At 38.0% G+C, this 12,780-nt stretch overlaps 3 protein-coding genes across 6 annotated transcripts; all 3 read left to right on the top strand.

The window, feature by feature from the left end:
* Positions 1-809: 809 nt before the first annotated feature.
* Positions 810-3,706, top strand: LOC122419045 (aldo-keto reductase family 1 member B1-like). The gene is made up of 5 exons (XM_043433293.1): positions 810-1,086; positions 2,155-2,634; positions 2,935-3,141; positions 3,245-3,393; positions 3,507-3,706. The coding sequence occupies exons 1-5, from the start codon at positions 1,012-1,014 to the stop codon at positions 3,547-3,549; spliced, it is 954 nt and encodes a 317-aa protein (XP_043289228.1). The 5' UTR covers positions 810-1,011; the 3' UTR covers positions 3,550-3,706.
* Positions 3,707-3,824: 118 nt separating this feature from the next.
* On the top strand, positions 3,825-9,800 carry LOC122419044 (aldo-keto reductase family 1 member A1-like). The gene is made up of 6 exons (XM_043433292.1): positions 3,825-4,452; positions 4,526-4,786; positions 8,473-8,758; positions 8,881-9,281; positions 9,368-9,525; positions 9,605-9,800. The coding sequence occupies exons 2-6, from the start codon at positions 4,724-4,726 to the stop codon at positions 9,651-9,653; spliced, it is 957 nt and encodes a 318-aa protein (XP_043289227.1). The 5' UTR covers positions 3,825-4,452; positions 4,526-4,723; the 3' UTR covers positions 9,654-9,800.
* A 1,108-nt stretch (positions 9,801-10,908) lies between these two features.
* LOC122419043 (aldo-keto reductase family 1 member B1-like) lies at positions 10,909-12,764 on the top strand. 4 transcript variants are annotated; one of them, XM_043433287.1, is made up of 5 exons: positions 10,909-11,111; positions 11,483-11,807; positions 11,890-12,290; positions 12,377-12,534; positions 12,619-12,764. In XM_043433287.1, the coding sequence occupies exons 1-5, from the start codon at positions 11,049-11,051 to the stop codon at positions 12,665-12,667; spliced, it is 996 nt and encodes a 331-aa protein (XP_043289222.1). In that variant the 5' UTR covers positions 10,909-11,048; the 3' UTR covers positions 12,668-12,764. The 4 variants fall into 4 exon arrangements, with proteins under 4 accessions (XP_043289222.1, XP_043289223.1, XP_043289224.1 ...); XM_043433288.1 differs by having other exon boundaries at positions 12,377-12,525; XM_043433289.1 differs by having other exon boundaries at positions 11,483-11,768.
* The last annotated feature ends 16 nt before the right edge of the window (positions 12,765-12,780 follow it).

A 12,780-nucleotide genomic window follows, 5' to 3' on the forward strand; every position in this document is an offset into this window, starting at 1 on the left:
GTGTACTTTTCCATAAACTTCGTAAGAAGCGTTCATTCGTTATATGGAAAGATAAACGATTGTTTATGCATAATATTTTATTCATATTTAAAGACATTTATCTCATTAACCAATAAGAAGAACGCGTCCATTTAAACTCTGTGTAAATTTCAGGACTTTCTTAAAAAAATCGTTTCGTGCATGAACTACCTTAAAAACGTATGACTTACAAACGCTTCTCCTTTCACTAGAGAGGACATTTTCGTTTGCAACATAGGATTCGTTTAGCCTGAATTTGCATTCAAATGTATATTTGATAACAATGTTTTCAAATGCCATGTTGCGTTATCTAATTCATTTCTGCGATGGTGAACGTTATCGAGTACACTACACAGTTATCGAGCAATTGATCATTAAAGTTCACGTCTATAAGCATAGCGTTTCCATATATGTAGGTATATACATTCCGAGCATAAGAAATCTGCTTTAATACGTAATTACTCGATAACTAAGCAGAACAAAATTTTGAAAAAAATTATGTTTTCACACTTGATGTTGAAGAACATTATCACCAAATTTGATCAATTTCTAATTATTTAGACTTTGTAGCATACATCGTTAATTAGAAACGCAGGCGACGTACCGGCATAATTTTGAGATAACAGTGCCGCTCTCCTCGCTTCGGATTTGAGGAGTCTCATGCACGTGATTTGTCTCACCCATACAATGGACCATGTGAACGCATGCGCCGAGTCTTGTTGGTTGGGTTTAGCGTGAAAAAACGAGATTCGATGTTGCCGGCTCTTGCTTATAAAAACCTCGTGAATAATTTGACCACTCTCCAGTTACTGACTGAACGTTGTTTGGAAGGGTACAGCTCTGCCAGTTTCTAATCCAATAATACAGATTTATAAGCGTAAAGATTAACATTTGTGGACAAAAGTTAAATCGTGAATATCAATTCAGACTTTATTCCTTCGTCACGCTCTTGTCTTCAATCGTGTGTGGTTAGAGACTAAATTCAACTTCAAAATGTCACTGAACGTGCCTAAAATTAAATTCTACAATGGCAACGAGATACCTAGCTTTGGCTTGGGAACGTGGAAGGTATTTGATGGTTTATGTCAAAGTACGTCGAATATTTTTTGGTTATGTTTTCACTCGCTGACTACAGCTCCCAACGTATTCTTATCGCGGCTGTGAGCGGCCTAATATTTCAATGATTTTCTATTCAGTTTCGAAGTGATTCACGTAATTTGGAGATCACTCACTAAAAATAATTTCGTGATTATTGGAGTATGATAAAATACAAAGTAAGTTTTGAAATTTGTAAAGCATAGATTACGGTTATTTACAGAAATCTGAATTTTTGAGTATTTCGCAGGTAGCTCCGGATTGCTTATCTCTATTGATTATGCTTTATCGCACGCACGTGTTCGTGATTGAAATGTGTGTTTTTTTGTTCACTTAGAAAATCATAGGAAAATATTTGACTCGTCAAAAATAGCAAAGAGAAAATAGACGAAGTGATTTTCGACGTTTTCGAGATCAAAGTTTATCACAGCAGCATTTTACGACCTCGCAGCCAATGTATTTTTATATCAGATATCATGCGATGATAACGAAAATCCAAGTATATCATCGAAGCTTTAAAAAATTCTACTCAAATGAGAAACAAGCTTCTCGCAGACGGAGAAAACCATTCGAGAATAAAACTTTTCAACGACTTTGCAAATGTTCTCTAGCTTATTGAGCTTTCAGCTTCGATCAAATACTACTGAGTAAGTTAAAAATATCGTCAGGTATTTTTCACTATGCGAAATTCCATGAATTAGAACTATAATCGTCGACGAAAAAGGCCAACAACGTGATCTTTCAAATTTACATGAAAATAAATCGCAATGCACCGTCCTCGAAAGATTTTTAATTTCCTCAATCATTTGTGCACGTGAGATGCACTTTGTCGTGAATTGTGCAACGATCAACGGTACATCAGCGGACTCACGAGCTTTGGTATTACACGAATATTCAATCCTCGTAACCAGTGGCGCTAGTTGTTCGACCTTAACATACCAACAACAATAAAAAAGCCTGTAAAACGATCTAAAAACTGAAACGAGCATTTTCCATGTTTTTAAAAAACTGCTTCACTCATTTTTCCATTTTCCCGTACAGTCAAAACCCGGCGAAGTCACACAAGCCGTGAAAGACGCGATCGACATCGGCTACCGTCACATTGACTGCGCTCACGTTTACGGAAACGAGAAGGAAGTTGGGGAGGCGATAAAAACGAAAATAGCGGAGGGAGTCGTGAAACGGGAGGATTTGTTCATAACGAGCAAGCTTTGGAACACTTACCACAAAGCTGAACTTGTGCCACACGCAATCGAGCAAACCTTGAAAAATCTTGGCTTACAATATCTCGACCTTTATCTCATTCATTGGCCGATAGCTTACAAAGAAGGCGACGATCTCTTCCCAAAGAATCCCGACGACAGCCCTCTCCTGAGCAACACCGACTACCTCGACGCCTGGAAGGGAATGGAAGAAGTCCTTAAAAAAGGCCTGACTAAAAATATCGGCGTTAGCAACTTCAATTCCGAACAGATCGAAAGACTGCTGAAAAACTGCACCGTCAAACCTGTCACGAATCAGGTACGTGAACTATGGAATATGCGTGTGTACATTTTCATATCGAATTCACTATCGTCAGCGAAATAAGCACTGTTACAGTCTTGCAAATTGTAATACGAAAGAATTTTTCTCCAATGTTCAGTCCAAATTAATGTTCGCAATGCCTATACAACTGGAGAACAAAATCGATTGGTTGAACAATGTAAACGACAAATGTGAGATCTTCGAATAAAAATTTTCGTATAGAATTGGCTTGTTTCCACAAAACCATCGAACAACCTCTTCTACTTCGACTGAAGGTTTTATATTTCATCATTCCAGATTGAATGTCATCCGTACTTGAACCAGAAGAAGCTTTCGGAATTCTGCAAAGCCCGTCAGATCGTTATCACTGCGTACAGTCCTCTGGGTTCACCAGACAGACCGTGGGCGAAGCCTGACGATCCGAAACTACTCGATGACCCAAAGTTAGTCGAACTCGCGAAAAAATACGGTAAATCTGGCGCTCAGGTGCTTCTGCGCTATCAGGTAAGCCTCCGAAATCGAAAAATTTCGAAGTAAATCTCCCAATTTTTCGTTATTTTCATTCCATTTACATTTCATTTACATTTGGCTTTTCATTAATTTCAAGCTTGACCGCGGCCACGTCGTTATTCCGAAATCCGTAACGAAATCTCGAATCGCTGAAAATTCTGATATTTTCAACTTCAAGCTGACTGCGGATGATATCGCTTACATCGACACTTTTGATTGCAATGGAAGAATTTGCCCGATGACTGGGTAAATAAACATGCTCTCATTATAAACAATTCATTCTTTGATTATTCAGAAGAAATAGAAATCCATTCATTCGCTATAAATAGCATTCTTATCTCTTGGTTTTTTATTTTCAGGTCCGAATCCAGCGCATACTACCCATTCCACATTCCCTTCTAAAAACCAAAGGACAACTCGTCAATTTATCAAGTTTTCATTCTAAGTCACTCGTTAATTGCATTGTGTATTTCGTTTTCCGGCAATCGCGTCTCGAATTAATCTCGAACGATTTTTCACACAGCGTTGTAACGAGAAATAAATTTCCCACAAAACCATACAGTTCGAGTTTCATTTTTATTGATTTTCATACTAAATTTCATCATGAGAAATAATGAGAATTTCATGCTCCAAATGAAGACAATTATTTTTTACTGTTTTTGGAAAGTCAGTTTTTCAATGGGATTACAGCATTGCGACTGTGGAGCTGAAATTTGTATACTTTACTGAGTCATGGAACATTCTGAAGCAAATGATCACAGTTACATCATAAAATTTAACGACCGTTGCATGAATCAATGATTTTATCAGCTTAGCGCAAATTTGCTATGTCCAATTAGCTTTGAACCGAGGCCGTTGTTCGATGAATATTTTCCGGAAGGGATAACAAGTTGAATGTTTTTATGAAAAAATTCTCTTCAAATATACGTGGGAGTCTGTCGAAAGTTACGTAATTTTCTTTAATTTTATTGATGGACAAAGCGGGTTGTCAACGCGACGACACCTTCAAAATCGTCTCCTTTCGAAATTCAAATTTTCTTACACTGAAATCATTTATTTATTTATTTAACGCTCAACGGTGAATGTGTGCTTGTGTTCACGAGTGTATGACCAAGCAAATTTGCGACAATCAATCTCTTTTAGAATCTATTAATAGGGCTCAATAAAAATTCGAATGAACGATCTCCAAATGAAAAAAAGGAGAAAAATTATTGCCAAGATAAATCGACTGTGCTATCACAGAGGAGCGATAATATTGACGTTACTAATTGATGCCGTAATATCCGCAATGAGCAAGGTGCTAGGGTAAGATAGTGAATATGAAAGTTCGTCCCGCTCTTCGTCTCGTATAAATCGAACGTTTTATCTATCTTTCAAGTGGGGTGTACGTTGTTCAACCGACTATAATCCAGGAAAGACAATCAACGACTCAGTCAATCTCCAAACATCGTTACGATCGCCTCGTTCGTTGCGTATCGCATCGCAATTTAAGGGACATAATTCACTAACGAAATTACCAGCTAAAGAATATTCTGCTTTTTCCATCGAAGAATTTGCCAATTAAGCCACTAAGAACATGGCATTTGTCCAATTTTACAATGGAAATAAAGTGCCCAGTCTTGGCCTGGGCACGTACAACGTAAGTTGAAAATTATGACAATAGTAATCACCCTCGATGGGAATGAACATTTTGTAGATTAAGCAGAAAGGAACCGTGATAGAACAAAAATTGTTGATTCACGGAAACTTGTTCTCTGTACTTATATAAATGATTTTTTTTCAAAATTCGATGAACATGCTACGTCTAATGAAAATTTTCAACATTTACAACGTTATAAACTTCAAATTCGAATAATTTTTTTTCCTCCATTCTATCGTAATGTCGGTGAAGGGTGAATTAAAAAAAAATCAATAACTGGATGCATTCAGCGATCAGTTTGAGATGTTTTTTCCTAATTTTATCGATTTTTAAAGCTTTCTTTTTCGAAAAGTTCTTGAAAATATGAATAATAATCCAAAATCTTTCAACCACGGGTACTTACATTGCCATTGCACAAAGTATTTATATCATTTTCAATACTTCAATACTGCACAAAAATAAAAATAAATTTGGGCCCATAACAGGAGCGTTTCTTTCAAGATTTTTTTCCACCGACGTATACTTTGAACTTTTCTTCTTTAACGGAGACCTCTGTGGAAATAGCAAACTAGCAAAGCTTCCAAAAAGTGAGAAACAGAAGCGCTCATAATCCAAGTTTACCTGGAGAATTTTAAAACAATAATCCTACAAGAGACGCGGCTGGAAAAGTACAAATCAGAGAAAACCATTAGATCTCCTTGAGTACTCGATACAACTGGACAGCTCAGCCAGCAATTAGAAATCATGAAAGAGCGAAATAACGGTGTACAACAATGTGGGAGTGAAAACAATAAGAGAATCCCTGGATCGTCTAATATACTGGAGGCAATATGCGACGAGGTCAAGCTGATCATCGTGGGAGACTGGATGCGAGAATCGGGAAGGAACAAGGAAAGTATACAGCACACAGCAAGAACGGGGAGTTGGGACCGAAAATCAGAGGATCAACATTGGAATGGAGAAGGTAAAAACTTACCGAAGATGTGCAGAGACTTCGGGCTGACGATACACTCAACGGAAGAACCAGCGACGACGAGGGTGGCAAATTGACGTATGTCGGTAAAACAGGTTCCTCGGTACTGCACTACGTCATATTCAAAGAAGGAGAAGAGCAGACTTTGCCCGTTCAGAAATTATGAGAATCGAATCCGACCATTTGCCGTTGGAGGTTGAACTCTGGGGAGCTAGAACTCTGGCAACTAGAAGACTTTGATAGAGCGAGACCCGAAAGGATATCAAGGTACTTTGTGGAAATTCTAAGAAATCCGGGTTGGAATGAAGGTGGAGGATTCAGGAAATTAAAGGAGGACAGAATCGTACAATATCGACTTTGACTACAAGAATTGTGGTCTGAGGAAATGGATAGAGTAACACCGGAACGTGAATCAAGATACTTGGTGGAAATGATGAAAAAAGATGAGGGAATTGGAGGGAATCGAAAAACAAAGCGAGCAGTGGTTCGATTATAAATGTTGAGAAAGATCAACAAATGTATGGAAACAATTGATGCGATTCTTGATAACCAAGGATTCGAGAGACAGCGAAAAACTCTTTTATGAGAGAAAAGAACTGAAGGAGCTTTACGCTTGGCCCCGATTTCGCACCAATAAAATTAGAGCCGATGTGTAGAAATTGTTAATTTCAAAATGGCAAAGATTTCCCATTGGAGGTTTAATTCAGCAGGTGCATGATGGAAGAAATGAACCGAACAACTGAGGGACGCGATGAACCTGAATTCCATGGTCTTGAAGCAAATTTAGTTGCGATTTATTCTCAATAGTAAATTACGATATGTGTGACTTAAGCTGCCTATTATTGCACGGCGTGAAGTTAGCGCCCGAGCGTATAGCGAGGGTGCTAAACGCCGTGCTATAATAGAGCAGCTTAATTCACGAGTATCGTATACTATTTTATAGCCCGTATGACCTAAACCCGGTTTTATGTCATATGGTGCTATAAATGAATTTTTCGTTGACTCGTTTGATAAGTATTCAGTTGAATCTTAACCTCGTTTTGACCTCAATCCCCGAAATACTCGTTCTCGATAACTCGTCTCCAAGTGACGGTTTCCGTGGACACAACACTAGGAAGAAGTGAAAGAAAAATGAGAAAAGTCGAAGAGAAGAAAAAATGTGAATAAATTTTCCATCCAAAATTTGACGAAATTAAAAAGGCAAATTGAGAAAAACAATTTCAGGCTCCTACTACTCAGAAGACAAGAAGATACATCAGCTGAGGTCGCAGACGCTGCAGCATCTTGGAGCCACATAATGAAAAGACAATGTTCAACCATGCACGGCAAGACGTGTAGCGTATGGAAATTGTAACGTATTCTTAGGCCCCAGAGACAAGAATAACTGAAGGAAATAATCTTTGAAAAACATCTTGAATGAGAAGTTGATAAATTGGAAGTGACAGAATCGAAACAGTAACGACGTAGGCAGATGAATCTACTTTCAAGGTTCTACAATTCGGATATAAATTAGAATTAAGGCGAAGGGTTTCTGGTCATCATTTTTTAGTTTTAAGTCAATAGTGACGCTCGAGGGAGGTCTTTTCATCGATAAAACGAGTTCAGGAGAACGAGTTTAGGATTTTATCACCTTTATTGCGTGCTCCTCTATCAATAACAACTTATCTACGTAAACACAAAAATTCATTAGAACCAAATATCGAGGATGTTTAATAAGCTCATCTTAAACGAGACGTGAATTCATATTTTCGTCGAGGTAGAACCGATGGTAAACCTTCGTACATTCGATGTAATTTTTGCGTATAAAATGAATTGATGAAACTACAGAATAAACGGTTTCAATGTTATTGAGAAAATAAATTTAATATCCCAGTTCTATATCAGTATTACAAACGCAGTTCAAACTTTGGTTTTTTCCACCGTTTTTTAACTATTAATAAACTCGTGAAATTTCGCAGTTTGGAGTAATTCCGAATGGCTTTTTAGAGGAATTCGGGACGTTCTGCTCCTACTCTATATCAATTGATTTCTCAAATTTCAGGTACCTCGTAAATACATATGAAAGAAAACATCAACTTATGATATTGAGTGCATAAATAAAGCAGTGGACGATGTGAAAACAAAAAAGTTATTTTTGTTTTGAAAAATATGAAGATCCACGATCCGAAGACTGGATTATGTGAATCGAGTATGAAATGTGGGCTCTCAAAGTTGCGCAAGCGAAAGTACGAGTCGAAAATTTGTTTGCAATATGTGTAACAATTTCTAATGCAATATCGATTTATCGCAAGAGCTGTCCGGACTTACCCCGGAGGTTCGGGGTAAATCCGAATTCACGGAGTGTTGTTCTTTGCTAAATATCTAGCATTTTTTTGATTTATCAGTTAAAATTTACATCGCAAGTCGTAAATATCAAAAAGTAAAATACATCGAAATTTTTTTTTTTGTAATTTCATCATATGGTTCGTTATTAATCAATTTCCCTTGGGCGATCGGAATTACTCCAATTTCTCCTATTTCCTGACTAAAAAAACCGAAAAACTGAGCTATTCAATTAGCCCTTGTGTATTCGTATAGTGTTCTCAGTCAAAATAAATGAGCGATTCGATCAAAAAACGTGTATTCATTCGTCAGCATATTCTCTTGATATCATATTTTCCATTGGCACCCTTCAAAGAAAAATCTTTAAAAAATTGAAACAATTGTATTGTAGTCAAAATCGGGGGAAGTGGAGCAAGCCGTCAAAGACGCGATCAATGTTGGCTACAGACACATCGATTGTTCACCGGCTTATGGTAATGAGAGGGAAATTGGTGGAGCACTGGTAGGGATATTTGAAAGAGGTGTAGTTGAACGTTCAGATATCTTCATTACGAGTAAGCTTTGGAACACGAAACATCGACCGGAACTCGTTGAGCCTGCTTTAATGGGCACTCTCAAAGATCTCGCATTAGATTATCTCGATCTGTACCTGATGCATTGGCCGTTCGCATTCAAAGGTAATTTTTAATCGGACCTTTTGTGTATTAAATTGTTTGTGTGTTAAAGCATTTAAAAAAAAGAAGTTTAAGCTTCGTTTCCAAGTTGAAAAATTCTAAGAAAAAGAGGTTTTTGGTTTAAGAGAGTGAAGAAGTATATCCTGCTGACAAAAGCGGTGAAATTGAAACGAGCGACATTGACTATGTCGACACTTGGAAAGCGATGGAGTCTCTCGTCGACAAGGGCTTGGTCAAAAACATTGGCATCAGTAATTTTAATTCGAAACAGATCGATCGACTTCTCGCTAATTGCAGAATCAAACCGGTTACCAATCAAGTTGAATGTCACCCCTATTTGGCCCAAATAGGATTATCAGAGTTCTGTGCATCAAGAGGAATAACGATAACGGCTTTCAGTCCTCTTAGCTCACCGTATAAACCTCGGACCCATCCGGAAGATGCTTTGCTTCTAGAAGATCGTAAAATTAAATCGATCGCATCGAAGTACAAAAAAACACCTGCCCAGGTCGTCCTACGTTATCAGGTTTGAAATCGTAACTTGAGCATAGCTCTTGTCCATTTTTCACACTCATACTACCCCAATTGATTAATCAATGAAACTGATCGTAGCTCGAACGAGGCCACATCGTGATACCGAAATCTGTCTCAAAAAATCGAGTTCAAGAGAACTTCGACATCTTAGATTTCAAACTTTCACCAGAGGATGTACAGCAAATTAATAGCCTTGACTGCAACCGGAGGACTGGCAACTGGTCGAAATTCAAAAAGTATATATGAAAACTTCCTTTCACTCTTCCAATGGGTTTTGAATCTAAAGAATTCTTACTACCAAATCTTCTTCCATAGCGTGGCTGCACACAAGTACTATCCATTTGGAAAGGACGTTGAATTCTGAAGTTTTTGAATCAAGTGAGGAACCGTCGTTCTAAAGCACTCGGTGAATTTTCCAGATCGATAGAATTAAACCAAAGCAATCGCTGACTCAACATTTTTATTCTTTTATCTTCTATGTATTACTCCTTTCTGATTAATAAATGTTGAAAAGAAAAACAATTTATGATTGCACAACGGCATCGATCACATTACGTCAGAGAAATTCAACTTCGATAGCAAGGTTCTTCCAAACTTCAAATCAACAACATGAAAAGTATGCAATTGCTCAAAATGAAGGAATTTATCATCTTTTGTTTCATGATCGATTGCTGAATGACTGGCAAGAAAAGAATTTTAATCTGTGTCTTATTGTTAATAATTTTCTGTTCGCTATTAGCTCAATAGAATCATGAGCGACACTGTCGCTGTACATCCGAGCACTTTCCCGATTTCAATATTTTGCTAATTTCCGTATTCTTTCAAGCTCAACGTGAAATAATTTTTGTGCTGCTTCATCTGTCCACAAACTGCGTATCGTTGGGGTCAAAAAACGAAGGAAACGAAATTACTCAATCGATATTCAAGGGTTCTTATACTACTGTCAATACTCAGTGAAATTTCCAGGAACAAGAAGAACATCGGAAGAGCAATTGCACCGAAAATTGCATAGAGTATCATGAAATTATGCTAACAAATGCTCCGAAAAATAATCCACAATATCGGAATTTTCGTGCTGTATTCATGGGTCGACGCCTCACAAAAAACGATCTCCCTCAGAAAATCTCGATAACAGTTTATAAAAGTGAAATTTTTGAAAAATCATTTTTCCATGCACAAAGGAATGGCGTGTGTCTTATCACATAGCTCGAGTGGTTGAATCATCTTAGAATATCGATGTTCAATATGAAGCTAAATAAATAGATCTGGGAAAAAATCAACTCAATCATGATACAGTTTGCGAGTTCTTTGCTATTCCATAATAAAAAGGTCTGTGGCTCAGATATCTAATCACCATCGTATAGCACACACATATCTACTAATCGGTGCAATTATCCCTGAATCGCGAGACCGTTGTTTCATGGATATTTGCAGAGGAAAAAATGTTCTTTATTCACACAGTCATGCTCGCAATGGACAGTGGACAAAAACAAGATAACAACGTTGAATCGTTCGCTTTGGTTTTTTGCCTCGGAGAACGCAGATTTTATCTAACACTTATCAAACGGATTACGGATTTTTTGAACGCAGAGAAACAGGAATAACCGTTCATAACGTGCCCAGTGTCCTAATATCGTTCGTTACGATCGCAACTTACAGTTTCGCAGCGCATACGAACGCATTGATACCGACACGAGCGGTTAACGAATTCGATTATTTGTTTCCTAGAATTTGACAATTCAACTTTAGCGACAGAGAAATGGCATTCGTTCAATTTTACAATGGAAATAAGACGCCCAGCCTTGGCCTGGGCACGTGGAAAGTAGGCCAATAATGACAATAGATATCCTGTCAAACACTACCGAATCGAAAGTCTAAATACTCAAATGATATCTAATTTAAATGTACATTTCTCGAACTCCATGATATTTTTTCGTTCGCTCTATTTTTTTCTAAAACTTCGTTCTCCAGAAAAGATTTTCACGGAATTCTCAAAGTGTTCGACATTTTCGTAGCCCTTCAATAATTTGACTGCACACAATCGAAGTTTCACTCACAACCGTCAGGCATATTGAGAAAAAAACTATTCGTGTTAGATTCTAAAATGCCTTTTCTTTCGATGTACTTCTCATAACTGAGTGAATGATGTTCGGGCAGTTAAAAAATGGTAGGCTAATAGCGTTTGTATTCCAGTCAAAATCAGGGGAAGTGGAGCAAGCGGTAAAAGAGGCGATTGATATCGGCTACAGGCACATCGATTGTGCCCCGGTTTACGGCAACGAGAAGGAAATCGGTGCAGCCCTGTCAGCTAAAATAAAAGCCGGTGCGATTAAACGTTCGGATATCTTCATCACGAGCAAACTTTGGAATACGAAGCATCGACCGGAGGTCGTTGAGCCTGCTTTGAAAAACACCCTTAAGGATCTTTGCTTGGAATATCTTGATCTTTACCTCATACATTGGCCGTTCGCATTCAAAGGTTGGTTGCTCGAAGCTCCGGAATTGCAAGAGCTGCCAAGTAAATGCTGCACCAAAATGTTCAACGAATATTTCTACTCTGCCAATTTTGGATAAAAACGAGCCAATTCTATTGGTTTCAGAGGGAGAAGAATTATTCCCGGCTACCGAAAGCGGTGAAATCGAAACGAGCGACATTGACTATGTCGACACTTGGAAAGCGATGGAGTCTCTCGTCGACAAGGGCTTGGTCAAAAACATTGGCATCAGTAATTTTAATTCGAAACAGATCGATCGACTTCTCGCTAATTGCAGAATCAAACCGGTTACCAATCAAGTGGAATGCCATCCCTATTTGGCCCAAGTGAAATTATCAGAGTTCTGTGCATCAAGAGAAATAAAGATAACGGCTTACAGTCCTCTCGGTTCGCCGGACAGACCCTGGGCCAAACCGGAAGATGCTTTGCTACTCGAAGATCGTAAAATTAAATCGATCGCATCGAAGTACAAAAAAACACCTGCCCAGGTCATCCTACGTTATCAGGTTTGAAATCGTAACTTGAGCATAGATCTTGTCAATTTTTCACACTCATACTACCCCAATTGATTAATCAATGAAACTGATCGCAGCTCGAACGAGGCCACATCGTGATACCGAAATCTGTCTCAAAAAATCGAATTCAAGAGAACTTCGACATATTAGATTTCAAACTTTCACCTGAGGATGTACAACAAATTCATACCTTTGACTGCAGAGGTAGAATTTGCAGCATGTCCAGGTACCAAAAGTACATCAGTTTTTATTTCATTCTTCATTAATCGCCATAAAAATCCAAGCAGACTTTGACCCATTATCTTTTTCTTGTACACAGCTGTGTGAAACACAAGTACTATCCATTCGGAGAAGACTTCGAGTTCTGAAAAGTTCTAAAACTCAGCGATACAGACATCGAAGAAAAGTATTATGCTTGTTTTCCTTATTAATAAAATAAATAAATGTGATTTGGTGATGTGGAAAGTTGTTCATAATTCAT

The sequence above is a fragment of the Venturia canescens genome, chromosome 1, assembly GCF_019457755.1.
Source record: "Venturia canescens isolate UGA chromosome 1, ASM1945775v1, whole genome shotgun sequence".
In the NCBI taxonomy this organism is placed as follows: Eukaryota; Metazoa; Arthropoda; class Insecta; order Hymenoptera; family Ichneumonidae; genus Venturia; species Venturia canescens.